This window comes from Vigna unguiculata, chromosome 3 (assembly GCF_004118075.2).
Source record: "Vigna unguiculata cultivar IT97K-499-35 chromosome 3, ASM411807v1, whole genome shotgun sequence".
Lineage (NCBI taxonomy): Eukaryota > Viridiplantae > Streptophyta > Magnoliopsida > Fabales > Fabaceae > Vigna > Vigna unguiculata.
The window spans coordinates 422,998-443,806 of NC_040281.1; the positions used below are offsets into that span (position 1 = coordinate 422,998).

At 33.6% G+C, this 20,809-nt stretch overlaps 3 protein-coding genes across 5 annotated transcripts; 2 read left to right on the forward strand and 1 right to left on the reverse strand.

The window, feature by feature from the left end:
• Positions 1-107: 107 nt before the first annotated feature.
• On the reverse strand, positions 108-4,001 carry LOC114176479 (sialyltransferase-like protein 2). 2 transcript variants are annotated; one of them, XM_028061528.1, is made up of 12 exons: positions 3,741-4,001; positions 3,565-3,638; positions 2,972-3,061; positions 2,673-2,750; positions 2,357-2,457; positions 1,782-1,974; positions 1,601-1,691; positions 1,450-1,514; positions 1,187-1,341; positions 1,012-1,093; positions 705-814; positions 108-523 (listed from the first exon to the last, which is right to left on the reverse strand). In XM_028061528.1, the coding sequence occupies exons 1-12, from the start codon at positions 3,832-3,834 to the stop codon at positions 328-330; spliced, it is 1,329 nt and encodes a 442-aa protein (XP_027917329.1). In that variant the 5' UTR covers positions 3,835-4,001; the 3' UTR covers positions 108-327. The 2 variants fall into 2 exon arrangements, with proteins under 2 accessions (XP_027917329.1, XP_027917330.1); XM_028061529.1 differs by having other exon boundaries at positions 3,737-3,964.
• Positions 4,002-6,745: 2,744 nt separating this feature from the next.
• On the forward strand, positions 6,746-17,174 carry LOC114178399 (eukaryotic peptide chain release factor GTP-binding subunit ERF3A). Its single transcript, XM_028064264.1, has 19 exons — positions 6,746-6,938; positions 7,434-7,475; positions 7,588-7,662; positions 8,613-8,666; positions 8,810-8,902; positions 9,601-9,712; positions 12,087-12,132; positions 12,255-12,326; positions 12,926-12,988; positions 13,088-13,242; positions 13,334-13,398; positions 13,962-14,112; positions 14,220-14,325; positions 14,402-14,537; positions 15,657-15,721; positions 15,806-15,970; positions 16,372-16,444; positions 16,527-16,586; positions 16,710-17,174. Exons 1-18 carry the CDS (start codon positions 6,935-6,937, stop codon positions 16,562-16,564), a joined length of 1,515 nt encoding a protein of 504 aa, XP_027920065.1. The 5' UTR covers positions 6,746-6,934; the 3' UTR covers positions 16,565-16,586; positions 16,710-17,174.
• Positions 17,175-18,177: 1,003 nt separating this feature from the next.
• On the forward strand, positions 18,178-20,651 carry LOC114178286. Of its 2 annotated transcripts, XM_028064106.1 has the most exons (5): positions 18,178-18,294; positions 18,394-18,523; positions 18,720-18,902; positions 19,012-19,071; positions 20,107-20,651. In XM_028064106.1, the coding sequence occupies exons 1-5, from the start codon at positions 18,269-18,271 to the stop codon at positions 20,392-20,394; spliced, it is 687 nt and encodes a 228-aa protein (XP_027919907.1). In that variant the 5' UTR covers positions 18,178-18,268; the 3' UTR covers positions 20,395-20,651. The 2 variants fall into 2 exon arrangements, with proteins under 2 accessions (XP_027919907.1, XP_027919906.1); XM_028064105.1 differs by having other exon boundaries at positions 18,189-18,523.
• Positions 20,652-20,809: the final 158 nt, after the last annotated feature.

Genomic DNA, 20,809 nt, shown 5'->3' on the forward strand with positions numbered 1-20,809 from the left:
CAAAATCAAGTTTATAAAATCAAATTGATAAAAACTAAAGTCCGTAAACTACAAGCAAGGCATAAACACGAACATGTCAAACTTACTGAAGTTATGGAGGTTAAATGTTTAAAGAAAAACAAAAGTTATTCATTCCAGCTAAAATTGTTATAATTCAGCAAGGCATTACAGATACCTCAACATTTTCTCGCAGTTTTTCTGCAATCCTCTCCCTAACCAATCTATGTCCTTTAAAGGTTTCAAAACAGAAAGAAGAAAAGAATGAGAATAACTAAATAAATTTCCTTGATTTCCACCAAATCTAAACGAATAGAATCTCAGTACAGTTTAATCAGTTGGTACAGTGCAAAGCGACCCATGTCCAGGACTATGCTCTAGGGGATACATTGTTGTTCTCTTCACATACCTTAAATGATCAAGTGCCGCCTTTCTGAGCTTCGAAACTGCATTTAGATTTCTTTTTACTTGCTTCCCAATTATGGAGCATACACTCAGTGGATCTTCAGATCCTGCTCCAACTCTCCTGTAAAAACCATAAACTTTAGAGCCTCCAAATACTATCGGATTCAACCTTCTGTACTCACAGTAAGCTCAATTAATATTGAACAACATAAATATCATGTCATGTTCAGTGTGCAGAAACACAATTGTGGACAGGCCATGAGATATTAAGAGACTTGCAACAATGGGGGAAAATCATTTACCTCAGTAATTTCTCCGATGCAATTCTAGCAGCTCTTATAATATGGTGGCTCGGAACCCATTTTACAACACGATTAGGATCAGCTCGCATGGGAGAATGAATTCTGATAAGCTTGAAAATGGGACCAGATAGAAGAAATCAATGATTTGAAAAATAAGAAACGCGATTATACTTGTATTAGTGAGTATTAAATTCAACAAGGAATATACATTCTTGCTTATGAAACTTTAACTTTTAACATAATTATCAGCAAATAATGTGGAAAATATATGGCTTAAGTATGACCTCCACAAGTATGGCTTACTTACCCCCAAGCATTCCATCATCTGGTAGTAAGCTCTTCCATGCAATGGGGTATGGCCTTGCCGGGATTCAGAGAAATACCTTGTCCTACGAGAAATAAGGATTATTGATCAGGTAATTGTAAACCAAAGAAAGACGTATTTAGCCAGTGATACTCATTGCTATTAGAAAATATAATACCATTCTTTATAACCAGGATCTACAGTGAAACCATACATATCCACTGAATCGCACATAGAGAGAGCAAATTCAAGAGCCTTAAGTCCAGTTCCTTTTGCTGCTGAGCCAAAGGATGCTCCTAGCATGAGGTACACAGGATTTTTTATAGGAACCTCCTGCAGAAGACAAAAAATCAATTGCTTTGCAATGGAAAATAGAACGTGTGACGAAGAAATACAAATTAGTTGTTTTAGAAGGTGGTTTCCTTTGACAAGGAACTATACCCGAATCATTTTGTTCATGATATCATGAATTGTTGTTTTTATTATCAACACTTCTTTTCTTTGTTCTGCAGAAAAAGCAACTTTTAGTAAGAATATAGTGACTCATAATCACATTGCAGCAAGTGGAGCTCGTGATAACAAGTGCCAATACCATCTAACTCTACAACTTTATCTAGCGCTTTGGCGGATCCTCTGTTTAGAAGGCGAAATGTGCTTTTCCTACCCACATAATCAGTGTAATTCTGTAGTCATAAACAATATTAAGTGGTAGAGATCTTAATTTTCGGGATAAAATCAAAAGAACATAAGAAGCAACCTGTTGAATGACAAACCTGAATTGGAGCACCATTTTCTCTAATGACAACTTCATAACCATCTATCTCGTTTCCAAATTTTGTTTTCAAGAGGTCTCCTGAATTACCAATAACGGCACAACGCCCAAACTGCCTTGGGAAGTATGGTGGTGTTTCGGGGAGAACTAGTGAAAGTTTCTCCATGCACAAGGTCTTATTCTCACAACGGTTTCTGCAACACAAAGAGATCCTATTCTGAGACTTCACACTAATTTTAATTCCTGCTAAACAAGAACCTGACTTTAAGTCCATAACTAAATATAAATTATATATATTAAACATGGAACATGATATCTATGCTTTATTTTGAGTAACATATGTTGTATATAGCAATTGAGTAGAGTGAAGTAGATAACTCGGACAAAGTTTTATCTACTCAACAACAGCATATGTTTGCTTCTCAACAGCCAATTTATAAATGTCTTAGGGCTGACAAATTGACAGAGTATCCTAAATGAACTAAAATGGAATTTAGTTTGGCGGTCATTCTTATAGGATACCATTATTTCATAATTAACTAAATTTTCAGTAGAATTGAGAGGCACATTACTTACAGCTGTATTCCTTTATTGATCCTACGCCAAGCATATTCCTCCCATCCATTTGGTAAAGAATCAATGAATTCCTTGGTGAGGATAGTGGTACTGTTCCGCACCTGAGAAATCATTTCAGGACATTATTCCTTTTACAGTTTAAAAAAAAAAATTAATGAAAGGAAGTTGCCATTAATGTCTAGACTGGCAAGGGTAGTTAAAAACTCTCGTATATTAATCAAACAGGATATCAAAAGTATCGAGATGTATATAATAACAAAGAAATGGTAGATTTCCGACAAGTCACAATCAAAAAAACGGAGACTAAGTTGCTTACCTGCTCCCATGAAGCGACAGCTTCACATAGATCAAAATCAAAAGACAGAGCTTCAAGTTCTCCAGTTTTTGGATCTTTCTGTTAATGCAGAAAACGCCAGATGTCAAAAAATTGGTTAATTGTTTAACTTCATTTAAACCATGTGATTATATCACTACACATACTTCTGAATTGGAGGAAGTTATTTCCCTCCAACTCGTAGGTTATAAAAACTGACACATGTTACAAAATCACATATGCAGCATTTTTTCTTCCTTCATGCACAACAATATGCTCAGCGAATGATTCGGAACATTTACCCATTTTGGGATAGTGTCACTGGGAAAATTTATTGTGGTTTGGCAATAATCTGCTCCCCTAGTTGCTTTTAGGCCAAGTCCATTTGCACTCTGCATATAACTCAAAGAACCCACACTTAGAATATAAGATCTAAAAGAAGAATAAAGTGTTGAAACTGTAAGAAAACACATTGAAACAAAACAACTACAAACTACTCCAACATAAATACCACACAGAAGGGCAATTAAAAGCAAAAAATAATATTCCTTCAAAAGAAAATATAACAGTTTTTAGCATTAAAAACCAGCACTATCAGAGGTCCAATACTCAATATCAGTGCACTTCGTATCGAACTATTCTTCAATGAGCAAAGATCTTGTTTTACGTGGTAGCGTCCATTTGGAACCAAACTAGAATTCAGGTTAACAAACTCTACCCAAATCCCTATTCATGACATTCTTACATAACGCAACAGCACTGTATGTTGTACAAGGAAACAACAGCCGCCAATAAGCTTAGTTTGAAGGAAAATGTAGCAGCGTAGAAACCAAAAAACAAAACTAGCTTTGATGCGGAGGGAAACAAAAACCAAAGAAACGGAGGAAAACCTCACCACACACTTCTGAAAAGTGTCGTGCAGCGAAAACAGTGCTTCGGTGTCTTCATCTGTGAGGCGATAACCAGGATCTGCGTGCGGTTGCATTGTTATTATTATTATTATTGTTAGATTTAACGCGGTTGAAGAAAACTCTTGCAATATGAAGAAGATACAGGTAAATACATACATACATACAAAAGGATCAGAGAGGCCGGTGATGTAGATGGAAATGGCTGCAAATCCACATGCCAAAGCGAGAAACAAACCGAGTTGCAGAACCCTCATCGGATTATTGAGTTGCCGACAAATCGAATTGGGGTTTATCTACGGAGTGATTATTGCGATAGTAGTATCAACATCTGTTCCACACACACTCCAATTCACACTTCAAATCTTTACCTGTGCGAAGCTAATTGCGTGTTCTATTGCTTTTATTGGGTTATTTAATTCAAACTAAACTTTTGGGTTTTTGGGAAAGTTAATTACTCTTGCTCCATTACTTATCGCATAATCTAGGAATATGCCATATTAATTAATTAATTAAGAAATATAAACATTTATTCTCTATATTTTTAAATTACAATTTTTAAAAACATGTGATATTTGAGCGACCAATTTTTACCTTGTCTTAATTTTTTAATTTAAAAAAAAAATATAAGATATAATTTAACTTAGGTTTAATTGATCGTTTAAATGAATGTTCCTTTTTAATATACATAAAGTTGTTCATCCTATGACTTTTGGTGAGAGATGGTGTTTATGATTTGGTGCATGTGATTTTTTTACTAATCCACAAGAACTACACCAATTAAATCATACTTTATCACCCCAAACTAAAGTGGCTGCAAGTTCTGTGATTTCAGAGTGATATGGATTTGTAATATGACCTATAAGTTGGTTACCAAAAATTCATATTCAAATTCAGATCCGTGATGAATAAAAAAATGTTCACTTTGTTCCGTGTTTAGGTTACTCAATATATATATAACAAATCAAAATAACAAAATATTTTTAAGTAAATCAACATATTAATTATAATAACAATGTAGATTAGTGTGTCCCATTTTGGTATATTTTAAATTTGGATTATGAAAAGTAAAACAAATTTTTCTAACTCGTAACTCGTACCACATAATATTTGACTTAAGAATTTACAGGTTGACTTACAACCCGCATAAAGAAAATTAACATTTTTTTTAAATAGTAAAGTGTAAGAATTAATTAACTTTGTTTTATTTAATTATATTAGTAAAAACAATAAATTATATAAGTTTAAGTAATATTGGCAATTCTTTATAGTTTATAAGTTTTAAGTACAAACATATTAAAAACAAATATGATTTTTTGAACTAGATCAAAGTAAGAAATATAAACAAGAGAGTTATTTTTAGTTAAGTTAGACAATAAATATGAGTGAACAAATTGTTTATAATAAACACACAAGAATAAACAACTCCGTGTGCAACATCATGCAAACTTGCAGAGAATCTGAGCTCAAACTTATGATGACGTGGAGATAATACGATTCCAAAACTACTTCAGAAGTAATCATTGAACTCTGTTCCAATAGCAAAATCTCACACAATCACTTTGAAAATGAGTCCCACAATCCAATAGACCTAAACACTTTAGCAATCACAAAGGCAACAAATAATCTTCATTTCCAAAATGTAGGGATCATCATAGTTGACTACAGGAGGAAAATTTTCACAAAAGTAGCATGCTTCAATGATGATGACCTTCCATTCTACAACGTCATTGTGTAGGTGGGTGAAAAAAAAAATGTATTATTTGACAACAAAAGATAAATCATGCTTATGCACCATCAAACCATATATCAACCGAATATATGATTAATCTGGTTAAATAATATATTACTGTTATTTGATTTATTAAAAAATGGAAATTTTCATTATCTTTTATTTTGTGACAGATTCATATGTCCATAACTCTTATTAATATAGGTGGTATTTGATAAAAGTCTTAACCTTCCTTTGCTCTATGGGTTGCCTAACGCAATTTTTTTTTTCTCGACCTTTAGCATTTTGTTGTAGTTTCTGTTTTATTAGCTTTTCGTTTTCCCTTTATGTGTATGATGATATAATTCTATGCTTCTTTTCCTTTCTACCTCTTTTTCTCTTTCTCAACTTCGGAATTCTATTGTTTTTTCTCTTTTGCGTGTTCAAAACAAACCTCTATTGTCTTTATAGTATACTATTCCCCTATGGAGTAGTAGCACAATCACATTCTCATACTCACGTTCATGTTCTCACAAATTCTAAAGTTTTTTTGTTAATTTGCGAGTCGAATATGTAAATATTTTTCTTTTAAACAATGCGGGATTCGATTTCAACTATTAAGAACATTCAAACCATTTAAATATTATCACCTTTCTAAATTTCACATTCTGAATCTTAGTAACAATACCTACCTTATTCTTAGATTTGCATAAATGAGATAATAAAATTGATAATAACAAGTATACATTTTATTACACTAAAAATTAATAATTTTCTCTTAAGTTACACATAAAGCTTATTATTTCAAAACTTGATATACTTTCCATAAATATTTTAGAAACATCTTTTTTTTACAGTAGACAATCATAAAATGGTTATAATATAATTTCAAAAAAAAAAAATCTAAAGTTATTATGATTTACTTTAACCAGAACCAACGTCAACATCAGTATGATAATAATTGTAAAGAAAATGTTTATTTTTTATGGTTCAATACACTTGTAATCCATACAATAAACATTCCACATTAGATTACAATAATTATAATTATAGGACATTTCATTGTAATTATATATATTTTTTATATATTTTAGCGAATTGATGTCTTATGAAAGCAAAATTAATAATTAACGAGATAGTTAATTAATTTAATAAAAAGAATTCAATGTAATGTAATTATCTTAATTACAATAATTATGTATTTTTATGATTTAAAAACTAAAACATTGATTTTAATGACAGTTTGGTAAGTTTGGTAATGAATTGTTTGATCCAACGCAAAATTCACCTCAATTTAGAATCAATTATCTAAAAAAAAAAGAATTAATTCTATCCAAGATCTATAATCAAATTTAAACCTTAAACTAAATATGAAAATATCTGCGCGTAAAATTATATTACATGACACACGTACAACACTAAATACTAGAGAATCTTATAAATATGAAATTAAGGCGCAGCAAATAGGGCAATTACAAAAGGGAAAGGGAAAAGAAAAATAACAGAAGACAGAGAAAGAAAAGATAAAAGGTAGCAGCACTACAAAACCTCACGCCTCCTTTGTCCTTTCGTTTTTTAACTCTTTGCTTCTCAGTTGCGTTGCGTCTCGCCGAAACCCTTGCAGCCACTATACAATCCCTATCGCCATGGGTACGTTCTCTTCATCTCATTTCCGATATCGATTCCTTTTTCCCTCTATTTCCTCAATCCTTCCCCTCTTTCCTTTAGATCTGCATGTTCTCGCTTTTCGTAGATCTTTCACGGTTAACTCTACCGATCGGCGACAATCACCGCGATTTTCTTTTGCCTTTCTGCTTTTCTCTCTGTTCAAGTTCAATTGATTGAGTTCGGGCTTGTGATGTTCTATTTTACTTTTACAAATATACTGTGTAGTATTTTGTTCGTATTTCAATCTTGTTAACTTCTCTTGGCCGTAAGTGAAATTTTGTTGCAGTAAGCTGAGTTGCATGCCATGGGTTAGTTTCTTGATTTATAATTCTTCTAGTTTTCGTTCACACTGGAGAGTGATTTTGGCAAACAAGTGAATTCTTGCTTTTCTTGAATGAAACAAAAGAGTTCTGCTTCGAGGTTATAAGGAATTGGGGATTGGAGGAAAAATTTATGTATCTTTTTTTTGAATGATAGATATTGAGGAGGACATCCGTTCTTTACAGCTTGAATCAGCAGGTAATCCATAGGCTACTGATTTTTTCGTATTTATTCCTTTTAGCTTGTATTTGTACTGCTTTATTTTAATCTTTATTTTTTCCAATGTTGGTTGTGAATTTGTGATAAGCAGAAGACAACAACGGGGTGGTAAATCCAGAGGATGGAAGGCCGGAAGCAGTTGAGAAATCTGATAAGATGGATGAAGGTTGGTTGTAAGAAAGTGGTTGATTCTGTGTTCATATTTTATGGAAATTAAATCTGATCGATTCTAAACTCTTACGTAGTTATACTTCAAGATTCTTTGTGGTTGTAAAAAAGTATTGTCATTTTTATTTTTTGTCCTGAAATCAACTTATTTATTATACTTCTACGTTTGTTAATGTTATGCACCACAGCACCTTCCATTCCGTTTTAATTTCAGTCGTGTATGAACTCTCTTGTTTGGAAAGGTTGTTTTGATATAGAAAGTTATTATCATAATGATGCTCTTAAAAAGTATTGTAGAAGTAGGAAGAGGAATTTTTGCTTCTCTTTCCATCCCTTGCTCTTAAAAGGTATTGTACAAGTCGGAAGAGGAATTTTTGTGTCTCTTTCCATCCCTTTTCGTCAGGTCCCTTGTTATACTCCTGTACATATGGTGATTATTAGTATTTTGGTTATATCAGCTTACTTCTTTGAATGAATGGTGTACGATTGGTATTTGTAGTGTTATCTATGGTGGATGCAAAAATTCCACTATATAAACATGCCATTGCAGCCCATGGCACCGCCAAAGTGGGCCTCCCATTACAAATTGCCTGTGGTCGCTTGCAAAAAATATGCCTCACCATTTCACCTTGATACTGCCATTTTACAACGCTGGGTAGCTATAATACACATAATAATGTCACAACATAGTTTCATGTCAAATAAGCTCTACTTTGTCTTGCCCATGGCTGATATTGTTCTGAATTGTATGCAATTAGTTAGTTGCCCCACTTTGTGAATGTAATCATCTGGTTATATTCTGACCATTGAAAAAATATGATTGAACAATTTCGTATCATCTATCATTAATTTGATTGTTGTATTGGTCGTTTCACTTGCTTGCTGCCTATATAAGTTAACGATGGAGATGGAGGGCATCATATAATAATTTCATCTTGGTGTTTTCAGATCCTAAGCAAGAAGTTGAAGAACAGGCTCAACAGCCTGAGCCTGAGCCAATAGGTATGGGGAAATTATTTAGTTTCCAAGTATGCAATCATATACATAGTTTGCATTTGATTGCTCATTCAGAATTATACAGCTCATTGTCAATAAAGATGCAAACTTCCATTTTCGTGTGATCATTCCATGACATTGATTTGCAGTGAAAGATAAGGAGATTCCTCCCGTTCAAGAAGAAGAAGAGGAGCCAGAGGCAACTAAAAGGCACTTGAATGTAGTGTTTATTGGCCATGTTGGTAAGTTGAATAATTCCACATGATTTATCAGTACGAGTTACCAGGTTTTCCTAATGTTATCTGATCAGCCTTAAACATTTGACAACCATTCACTTGCTTAGGAGTATCAGGCATTGTATCTACCTTGTGCGTTATAGAATTAAATGGTCATTTAGAAGTTGACCATGAACTAGAGGATATTTGTTGCCTCTGTTTTCTGGTTATCAACTTCTTAAATGTTTTTGCTTTTCATGGCTGAAGGAGAATAAAGAATGTCTCTAGACTTGGATTGCATGCTTTCAATTCTACTTGTATTCATGTGGTTATTGATCTATGATTCGTTAGAGTTGGACTAACTTGGGAGAATACTTTTTTATGCTTTCTAGGTAGGTACACTTTTGATTATAAGCTGGTTTGAGCACAAAAGAGGCTAATCTGAACACATACTAAATTTGCAAGATGATAAATACACAGCATAGTCTTATCACTGTAGTCCATTAGGAAAATGTACGGAAAGTCAGGGCTTATTGACTCACATCATAAGAGCAATGGGGCTTGGTTGGAAGGGAATATGCATGAGGTTTTTTTTTTTGTAACTGCCTAAACATATGTTAGCTGAGTGGAATGAGGAACAGGAAGGCATCGCTTCAATTAGAGAGTGCACACTTTCTTTATAATCTTCTTATGTAAGTAATTTATTCATGTATGTCATCTTCTAGATGCTGGTAAGTCTACAACTGGAGGCCAGATACTTTTCCTTAGTGGTCAAGTTGATGAACGGACTATTCAAAAATACGAGAAAGAGGCCAAGGACAAAAGTCGAGAAAGTTGGTAAGCTCATTCACTTTGTTTTTTGATTAAAAGTGTCCTGTTTTCCAATGCTGCATTGCTGTCTCAATCTATTTATCGCTACTTGGGTCTTAAGGTGTTACATGTTTGAGTTAGCTTGCCTTATTGACCCATTCTATATTAAATGTGATAGTCGTTTTTCAGCAAGTACAATTACTTTCAGCTATTTAATATTTGGGTGATTGTGTAAAAAAAGTTGGGTGTTGTGCAATGAGATGATACATAAAACTGAGGTAGCTTATTTGTCTTAATTTCGATGAACTTTCTCAGTACTTCTAGATCTCCTGTACGAATTTAGCTCAGATAAAGCTACTTTATCCTTTATAAAGTAATCAAGTAATTATTACAACATTTAATGGGCTGGGCCATTACATGCTGTAATTAGATTAAACTAGATAGGAATGAATATGTGATGTGACCCCAACAAGCCCATCATCAAGACAAGGTACACCTTCAAGCCCAAGCCCATCAAGAGGTCCAATAACAAGGGGCATGCTCAAAAAGATCCAATTGGGCTTCATTCAAGATGGCCCAAACCCACATGGGCTTCTCACACTCTTCACATGGGCCAAAGAAGATGTGAAGATTTGAAAAGGAGTATCAAAGAGCAATAGAATAACAATAAGATTGGCCCATTGTTTAGGTCTTGCTTTCTAGAATAAGAAGTCAAACAATGTGTAGTTGAATTGATAAAATTGGGCTTGACTAAGCCCAAAAGGAGGTGTGGCCGTGAGCTTATCAAAAGGTCCAAGGTGGACTAAGTGGAAGTCAACACTCCTTCCTACACCTCATGGATCCAAAGCATCAAGGGTTAGGAATGCTTTTTCCTTTTCCAAGGCATCATCTAATGGCCGTGAGCCTTCCTCCTTCTCCAAGCCATCTTTCACGGCCAAGATTGTAGCCCATTCTTATCCAAGGTCTAAGAGTGCTTATGTGTATTTGCTTTCATATAAAAGCCTAAATTTTAGGCTATTGTAATCACTCTTGAATTTTAAGCAATATATGCCTAGTGTTGAGAGTACTCCACTCCTCTAGCTCAAGTGACTCTCAAAAGGCAATAGGAGTGGAGTACTCTCAACACTAGACATCTATTGTTTAAAATTCAAGAGTGATTAAAATTTAGGCTTTTATATGAAAGCAAATACACATAAACACTCTTAGCCCTTGGATGAGAATGGGCTTCAATCTTGGCCGTGAAAGATGGCTTGGAGAAGGAAGAAGGCTCACGACCATTGGATGATGCCTTGGAAAAGGAGGAAGCATTCCTAACCCTTGGATGCTTTGGATCCATGAGGTGTAAGATGGCTTGGAGAAGGAGGAAGGCTCACGACCATTGGATGATGCCTTGGAAAAGGAGGAAACATTCCTAACCCTTGGATGCTTTGGATCCATGAGGTGTAAGAAGGAGTGTTGACTCCACTTAGTCCACCTTGGACCTTTTGATAAGCTCACGGCCACACCTCCTTTTGGGCTTAGTCAAGTCCAATTTTATCAATTCAACTACACATTATTTGACTTATTATTCTAGAAAGCAAGACCTAAATCTTCATATCTTCTTTGGCCCATGTGAAGAGTGTGAGAAGCCCATGTGAGTTTGGGCCATCTTGAATAAAGCCCAATTGTATCTTTTTGAGCATGCCCCTTGTTATTGGGCCTCTTGATGGGCTTGGGCTTGAAGGTGTACCTTGTCTTGATGCTGGGCTTGTTGGGGTCACGTCAATATGTATTAAATAGTAAATAAAAATGTAGTCTGTTCTGTAGTTTGCTCAGAGCAAATTCTATGATGGGTATAGTAATCCAAACAGAACATTCAATTAGGACTTGTATGGATTGATGTTTCTTGTGTTTGACTTTTCCAATTATGTTACGAGAATTGTCTTATGTGGTCTATAATGTGCATACCACCTTAAAATTTTATTTCCTTGCAACCCAATAGATGCAAATATTTTATGTGAAATCTTTCTCTCCTGATGAACTTTGTGGCATGCTAATTTGAATTTCTTCTAGATCCAGTTGGAAGCTTTTACAGTTGGTAATTGTCCATTGCTTAATATGTTCTTATGCTTCTCTAGTATAGTGGGTGAAACATTGCATGTTTTGAAATGTTATTCTGTGTTTTATCTATTTGGTTATCTTAAATCAACCTGGGTGCTTTGTTAGCTTATGCGTTTTGTTGATGACTATGTAGTATTAAGGAGTTCAAACTATAAGGGCATATGGCCGATTGAGTCTTCAAGATATTACATTTTTTTATAGAAATTCTGTTTATTTTTGGAGAAAAGGGGTATCTTTCAGCTTAATGAATATAACTGATGCTAATGTGTTTCAAATTAATGATTTGAATTTGATATACTAGGTATATGGCTTATATAATGGACACAAATGAGGAGGAGAGGGTAAAGGTATGCGTAAATTTGCTGATGAAAGCTAGCTGATCTATTGCTTTTGATGTAGTTTTCGCCTTCTCTTAGTTGTGTGGATTTGATTAGTATTTATAATTAGGGTAATATGGTGACAATTGCAGGGGAAAACAGTTGAAGTTGGAAGAGCACATTTTGAAACTGAGACAACAAGGTTTACTATTTTGGATGCACCTGTGAGTATCTGCATTGCGTGACTCCTCACATCAGTTTTCTTTATTGTGGACATGCATATTGCCTAAAGTTACTCTTCTATTTTGAACTAAGGATTTTCTGACAGATATCCCTCCCTTAATTCAATTGTTTCTCTTGAAGATCCCCACATTAACAGGAGTTATGACCAAATTATGTTATGTTAGAGGTTTTCTAATAGATAGGTGCAAAACTTACCTTACAAGTTACGATCCAATTTTGTAAGGCTGAGTTACATCTAAACCCAGAGATGGTATCCAAGTCTATCCTAGAGTGTTGTTGTGCTAATTGAGTCATATGCTATTGGCCTGCAATTAGACAACTCCTAAATATCTAAAACTCATACTTGAGATGTCTAGTCATTGGTGGAGGGTGTTGTTTGAGATCCCACATCCACTAGAGATATGATCAAATTATAGTATATAAATGTGGTGCAAATCTCATTTATTATTTAATTTTATAGAATTGAGTTGGATTTGAACTTGCATTCTAAGAATTTTGTTTTTGTATATTTTATGATAATTCAACCATTATATGTCTACTCTTTGGTAACAATTAGTACTGAACTACAATGCTTTTGCAGGGCCACAAAAGCTATGTTCCTAATATGATTAGTGGTGCATCTCAAGCTGATATTGGTGTTTTGGTTAGTTGATCTGTGGTGTGACTTTGTCCTTGATTTCAAGTATGTGCTTCACAACCATTTGATAATAGATCTATCTGTGCTTTATGCCCCATCAATCAGGTTATATCTGCCCGGAAGGGAGAGTTTGAAACTGGATATGAGAGAGGTGGACAAACTCGTGAGCATGTCCAGCTTGCAAAAACGCTGGGTGTGGCTAAGCTGCTTGTTGTTGTTAATAAAATGGACGAACCTACAGTGCAGTGGTCAAAAGAAAGGTTTTATTCACTTTTTTGCTGTATTCACACGTATCCTTTCTGTGCTTATATGTAATTATAATGAGAGTCCTTGCTGCTGGTATACCTCTAGGTATGAGGAAATCGAGTCAAAGATGGTTCCATTTCTAAAGCAATCTGGATACAATGTAAAGAAAGGTAAGCTGCCTTTATTCTTTTGTTTGAGAAAATGTTGAAATTTCTCTTTCCTTTTGTTTTAATTTATCTGCTGTTGGATGATGTGAATGTGAGATTTATAATGGGTGGGTTGTGTAGCTTTTACATGGAGAACATGTATATAATTAAAAATTTGATGGGGGAGGGAACTGATTGTCACTTCTAGAGAGTTATGTTACGTAATAACTGCTGGACCTTGGGGCAATTTGAGAATTCCTGATTGTTTGTTTGCTTGAAATGTTGAGAAGGTTTGAGATCCTAGGTATTAAGTTCTAAAAGGACGATTTTGAACCTTGTACATGGAGTGAGCACCTATGTATTTTATTTATTTAGGAAACAATTAAGAGTCATGGGCTTTTAGGTTGTTCTCTTTCTATTTCACACATTTTCTCTATGGTATAGGATTTGAAATGCATGAAAATGGACTTGGAAAGCCCTGTGTGTTAGAAGGCATTGCTTGCTATTGGCATTTCATATTTTGTGTAGATGTCAACTAGTGTAATGAATTGTGTAATAAGCTATTTTACTAATTTTTTATTCAACAGATGTCTTGTTTTTGCCAATATCTGGTCTAGTGGGTGCAAACATGAAAACAAGGGTGGACAAAAGTGTTTGCCCATGGTGGAATGGGCCTTGCTTGTTCGAGGCCCTTGATGCTATTGAAGTTCCACCACGAGATCCCAAAGGTCCTTTCAGGTATTGCATTTCTGACCATCTTGCCCCCCTAGGTCATTTGTATTTATTTTTTCTTTTATTCTTTAAGTTTGACTACTTTGCTAAGAGGGAGGTTCTGACTTGCATAGGATGCCCATTATTGACAAATTTAAGGACATGGGAACTGTTATTATGGGCAAAGTTGAATCTGGTTCTGTTCGTGAGGGAGACTCTTTGCTGGTCATGCCAAATAAGGTTTCTTTTTGGGTTGTGAGCTCTGTCTTTCTTTTCATTTATTCTTTCTTGAATATGAAATGAGTAACAACTGCAGGATCAAGTAAAAGTTGTTGCCATATACATTGACGAGGACCGTGTTAAACGTGCTGGACCTGGTGAAAATTTACGGATTAGATTAGCTGGTGTTGAAGAAGAAGACATAGTAACTGGGTTTGTTCTGTCTAGTGTTGGTAAGGTTTATTGTTCCCTCCACTTGAAATTTTTGGGAAACATGTTCATGGTATTACAATTTGGAATATATATTTTAATTATTGCTGTCAATACTGATTAGTCCAAAAAACATGATAGGAGATAGCAGGATAACTGCCATTCCAATTTATATATTATATTAATGCTCAAAGGTTACTCAAAATTCATGCATTAATTCTTAATAGCAAAAAAGTTCGTTGCACCTAAACAAAACAATAAAGTATATAGCAATAAAAATCAAGGAAATAAGTGCTTAATCCTGTCAAAGTAAAAAAAACGTGTTCAAGTTTCTAGTTTTCAAAGTATTTAATATTTATTAGAATCTTTGAATTATATATTTAAAGAAACATTACATAATTTTTCTAGCAAACTTTCAAGTTACTTTTTTAACGTTAAAGGTCATTATATTATATTAGTCTTTCAAAAGTCTTGATAATAAACTAGTTTTGTTTAACCTTTCACTATTGTACTGTTTTAATAGTTTTTTTATCAGAAAAATGGTCTCTATCTAATTTATATCAAATTAGTTAAAAAAACCTATAACATCATCTGCTTTTGTTATGGTGACGACCTTTGAAAAATTAATATAATATTTATTAGCCATCAATTTGTTATAAAAATTTTGGTAGTAGTGTTTTGTATAAAATATTATTGAAATGCTTATAATACTTGATGTTGCTCAATGGTGCTTCTACGGAGCATGATTAACTACTATGTTTTTAATTATTTATTTTTATAGATGTTTTTTTAAAAGGGCTAGAAAGCATAATTGATCCATAATTTCAGGCAATGTTTGAAAACTAGTTTGTCTCATTTCATTTTTTATATCTGATTCCATTATGACGAGTTTAGCCATGTTAAATGTATTGTGCCATGAGATTTTTCATACCAATGTCGTATCTATTGTGGATTTTATAAGTCATAAACTAATTGTATTGTTTTAAGCTGGACTTGGTACCTTTGGATAAATTATGGCGAGTATTTAAAATTTAGACTACACATAGTCTATTAATTATATAAATTATGGCATGTATTGTTTTCATGTGATTACACGTTTACTGGATGTTGTTTTTATGTGGTCTGTTTTTTCCCTTTTGCAGCTAATCCAATACCAGCAGTTACTGAGTTTGTTGCTCAGTTGGTGATCCTTGAATTGCTAGACAATGTATGCATCCATTTTTTTTTTCATCCTCGGCATTTGGATGTTCACTTATTGATCAATGACATTATTTTTGTATAAAATCTTTAGGCTATTTTTACTGCTGGGTACAAGGCTGTTCTGCATATCCACTCTGTGGTTGAGGAATGTGAGATTGTTGAACTTTTACAGCAAATTGATACAAAGACAAGGAAGCCTTTGAAAAAGAAAGTTCTCTTTGTGAAGAATGGCGCTGTTGTAGTGTGCCGTGTTCAGGTACATTTTTTAGCGTTATGAATTTAGAAGCTAGTTTTCTTTCATTTTTTTGTATTGTATTTCTTTACATTAATAAAAAATGCAATGGTGGGAGTTGTCTCATCATGCGACCTGGAGGTCAAAAGTTCTTGTGGAACATGAATCAGCCTCTTAAAGGCGAGGCTGCCTGCTATAGACCTACTTGGTTGTCTACCTTTCGTGAGCACTGCGTATGGCAGGAACCTTATGGTGCTGGACTACCCTTATTGTGTTGCTCTGTATGGGCTTCATAGGGCTATGAAATGTTTTTAACTGATTCTCAAAGTCTTAAATAGAGAGGATAAGTTCATTACTGATGGTGGTTTGATTTCTCCCTAATATGCAAGTCTAATTTCATTTTGTTATTGGGATTGTACTTACAGGTTAATAACTCTATTTGCATTGAGAATTTCTCTGATTTCCCACAACTTGGGAGGTTCACTCTCCGCACTGAAGGTAACAATTAACAAATTTGTCTTGTGAATTTATTTCTGATATAAATTTATGTTTAATTCGTATGATATACTCCATCTTACAGGAAAAACTGTTGCCGTGGGAAAAGTGACTGGTCTGTGAGTTTGTAACAATTTTGACGGAGGTAAATAGTATTTCATATGCATTATATATTGTTTAGTATTCTTCATTATTGGAAATGATTTCAAGATAATATAACAAATCAATTTATTACGGCTACTGATATTAAAGTTTTTTTTTTGGACAGGACGGGAATTCGTGCACAAATTAGTGGAGTGGCAGCTTTGAGGCATAGTTGACAGCATCAAGTTTACCATATATTCATTTGGGTATTTGTTTTACTTTTACTTGGTAGTATTCATTGAAGAGTTATTTGTTGCTGCTGGTGCCCATGTACTGTATACGGCCTAACAAGGCCTGGCTGCTTCAGTATTTTGCGATTGGCTGGGCTGTTTCTGCCAGCCACTTGAGATATAAATTTGAAATGGATGCTTTTAAATCAATCTGCCTTATTAGGTGTGGAAACTTGCGACTATTTTAGCCTACTTTCTAGTCCCAGCTGACTAGCATATTTAATTTTGATAGTGATATTATTTCTTTTAGTAAGCCCTGTTGATGCAATTTTGCTAAACGGGAAATATGCTAGTTGGTTTCACCAGCCTGTGATTTATGATTTCATAATGAATTTATATCAATGCCAAGTGGTTGAAAATTGCTATTGCCTTGGCGCAACATTGCTAGTATATCAATTTCATTGGTAGATTTTATTTCTTATTTTTTTAATCTGATCCGAATCCTTGGTGAGCTGGGTTAATTCGCGGGTTTTAATCCATTTTGATAGTTCTAGTGTTCACGTTGAAACATGTTTATATTAAGGATTAAATATTAATAGTGATTCAATAAAAGATGATACAAAAAATTGAATAGATAATAAATTTATTTAGGATAGGTTTATGAATTTGATATTATTTTAAAAAGTGAAATTTCTAACAATTACTTTTAAGAAGTGATATTTCTAACAATTATTTTTTTAAAGATTTATGTGAATTCTTTCGGTAATTATTACTGGACAAATTTATAAAATATTACAAACATTCACAATTAAGCATTATTAAAATCTTTATGCATAGTATATTTTTATTTTCATTTCTCTAGTACATGGCTTCTATCTTTTACAAATGACTTATTGAACAAATTAATTCATCAAATATTCACTGAACGTAATTAATATAATCATTTATTTAATTATGTAAATAATTAATATAGATATTGTTTAATTATTTAATTGAAAATTTTAAGGTAATATATCATATGCGACAAGAAGAGTTCGTTTTAAATATAAATTTATTCACTAAGTTAAAACTGTAAACAGAAGTTTAAATAACGATAAATATTATTTTACTCGATAAAATGTATTCCCTTCGACTACCAATACAATTTTTTATTTATTTTAATGAGAAAAACTAACTTTATGAATAAATTTTTTATTTGAGCTTTAAAAATCTATCTACTTATCTATATATAAATATTATATTATACTTGTTATGGAAGACAGAAAATGTTATTATACTTACTAGAAAGAAACTAGGTTGTGATAGGAAGCAAAGTGAAATTGCTTGATAGGATTAATTATTTAGTCATGACGAAAATAGAAATTTGAGGACCACATTCGTGAAGAACACGAGAATAAAGACGGTGAAATAGATATGGCCACGAAAATATGCTCAAAACTTGTATAATATAATAAACAAAAATGGTTGAGAAATGAAGTGAGATATATTATTATAGCATCACTTGTAATTGTAAATGGCATCGAACTCAATTCACATGTTGTACGTTTCTTCCTTCAGTCTGTGTTTCCTGAATTCATCTCCCTTTCAACTTTCAAAGCTCTCACAACAATTTAAACCTCTGAATTCCATTCCTCTCAGTGGAAGAAAACAACACTGCAACATTGTTCGATTTCCCAGAGAAAGAATAAGGACCAGAGCAACCATTGATGATGTTGAAACAGACCAACTTTCCTCAACACCTATTGTTGAGAATGAGAAAGCCATAAAGGTACCATCTTATCCTTTGGGGTTCCCATTAATGTTTCAAGCTTTGTTTTTTCGTTTCTTAGATACTGTTGGAAAGTCTTCGGATTCACATTGAGTTCTCTAATGTTCAGCCTGAATTTCTACTCGCATGTTTTGTTTTGTGATAAAAAAATTGATTCGGGGCTAGAATTGTTAATATAATTTCAGTATTTCCTTAGGATGTAGAGGATAGTGTGAAAGTGTTAAAAGATGCAGCTAAGACAAGAAAGGTTGCAGCAGAGGAGGTTCTTTCTGCACTGTCTATCATTGAGAAAGCAAAAATTGATCCTTCTGTTTTTTTTGAAACCCTTGGTGGCAATAAATCTCCTGGGAGGACCTGGATGCTGATTTTTACTGCCGAGGTTAACATAATTTTTTGGTAGCTTTTCATTTGGCTATAATTGTGTTTCTTATTATGCATGCTTGCGGTCATCTGCACTAAACAATGTCTGCTTTTGTGCTGAATTTTAGAAAAAATTGAAAGGTGGTCGGTATTTTCCTCTCACAGCAGTTCAGAGGTTTGATGCCACTGTAAGTCTCTTTCCATGAAACTATTCGTTCTTGTTGCATACTTGTCCGGTGTTTGTAGTCAAAACATCAAGTTTACTTTCATCTGTCTGTTGATAAATTTTTAATTTTTCATGTTATGAAGAGTGCTGGTAATACATTTTCTAACACTCTCTTTCTAACTCACTCTATTATTAGTTAAAATTTTTCGAAAATTACAAAATTATGAGTGTGGTTCATTAAAGAAGGTACGAGATCTACACAAATTTATCACTTTCAATAAATTTCGACCAACACTAATGAATGTGTTTCTTCTAGCTTTACATTTCTTGTGTGCTATTGAGTTTTGAACTGATGTTGTTTCTAGCTGGAAAAGCATGGGAAACCTTGAAACAAGAAACTTTGATGGGTGCTAAGAAAATGTGGTAAAGAATAAATGTTGTTTTAATCTTTAGCCTTTAGGGTATTGCTCTGTCGTCCATTAACTCATTCTCTGACCAACATTCAGTGTTCATTGCTTACTTCTGAAATTATTAATCTGTATCTGATTTCAAGTATGTTTCTATTATCTTTATCAGTTTTTGAATGCGTATATGATCTCAATCATCACACCATTTGGTTTCCCATCTCTTAAAACACACACGAGTCACCTTGGGTTGGGCGAAAGCATTTTTTATTTGAATCCTTTGTGGAGGAGCGAATTTCCATCCTTTCTATCAGTTTTGGATCTAATTCATTTTTTTTAAACTTAATTTATTTAGTGAAGAGAGAGAACTGTTAACTTTGCATTGAATTGTGATGTAGCTACTTTTATCATCTTGATCTATGACTGTGAGGATTTAGGTTGTCTAGAAAAAGTACTTTATAAGTTAATTGAAAGTAGAAAGCTATTAGCTAAAAGTTGAGAACACATGGTTTATTGAATTAATTGGAAAAGTTGTATTCCTGTTGTCAGTTTCATTCTGTGTAAATTTTCTGTATGCCAAATCATTGTCTTTGAAGAAAAGCTTGGTGCTTCTGTCTAATTTGGAATATTAAGTTATGGTGATGAATTATTAGGCAAAGAGGATCGAAAATGGAGTATATCTTGGACCCATTGGACAGTTAACATTTGAAGGCAGACTTTCATGGAAAAAGAGAATACTGGCTTTTGTTTTTGAGAACATACGAGTAAAAGTTGGACCTTTTCAGCCTCTACAGATCAGTCTAGGAAAAAAGGAAGATAGGGAACCGGACACCAAGGATCCTTTCTTCATCTGGTTTTATGTTGATGAGGAAATTGCGGTTGCTCGAGGCCGGAGTGGAGGAACTGCATTCTGGTGCCGGTGTCGTCGTGTCAATAACTGATTCTAACTTTCTTTCTTTTGAACTCTCTTTTCAAATTCTGAATTTGGATGGAAAGATTCATGTATATATATATATATATAATGTGTATATATATATATGTAAGCATTTAACTTCAGTTGGAGGTAAACATAATTGTTCTTGTATATTGTATAGTTGTATTGAAGTTTGTGTGTTTCATGATATTACTGATGTTGGGGCATTTGTGAAGAAAGCATTATTCAACAACTAAAGGAAGAAAAAGGGAAGATTCACCAACAGGTCTGCTTACATAATTGAACAGGTTTCAGAATGTGTTTCATTCAAAGAAATTTTACTCAGTTCCTGCTGAAAATTATACTTACTACCTGTTCTGCTGTATTTTTGTCATCTTTCTTTCAAAGTGGATTGTAAAAGCTCTTCCACTCTCTTTGTTTCA

Excerpts from the sequence above, each read along its gene's own strand:
- LOC114176479 (XM_028061528.1), bottom strand. The coding sequence starts at position 3,834 with ATGAGGGTTCTGCAACTCGGTTTGTTTCTCGCTTTGGCATGTGGATTT. Across the intron at positions 3,639-3,740 it reads CCTCTCTGATCCTTTTGTAT|ATCCTGGTTATCGCCTCACA; the intron begins GTATGTATGTAT and ends AACCGCACGCAG. Across the intron at positions 2,458-2,672 it reads CTGTCGCTTCATGGGAGCAG|GTGCGGAACAGTACCACTAT; the intron begins GTAAGCAACTTA and ends ATGATTTCTCAG.
- LOC114178399 (XM_028064264.1), top strand. Across the intron at positions 7,476-7,587 it reads TTTACAGCTTGAATCAGCAG|AAGACAACAACGGGGTGGTA; the intron begins GTAATCCATAGG and ends TGTGATAAGCAG. Across the intron at positions 8,903-9,600 it reads AGTGTTTATTGGCCATGTTG|ATGCTGGTAAGTCTACAACT; the intron begins GTAAGTTGAATA and ends GTCATCTTCTAG.
- LOC114178286 (XM_028064105.1), top strand. The coding sequence starts at position 18,269 with ATGGCATCGAACTCAATTCACATGTTGTACGTTTCTTCCTTCAGTCTG. Across the intron at positions 18,524-18,719 it reads AGAATGAGAAAGCCATAAAG|GATGTAGAGGATAGTGTGAA; the intron begins GTACCATCTTAT and ends GTATTTCCTTAG. Across the intron at positions 19,072-20,106 it reads TTCAGAGGTTTGATGCCACT|GCAAAGAGGATCGAAAATGG; the intron begins GTAAGTCTCTTT and ends ATGAATTATTAG.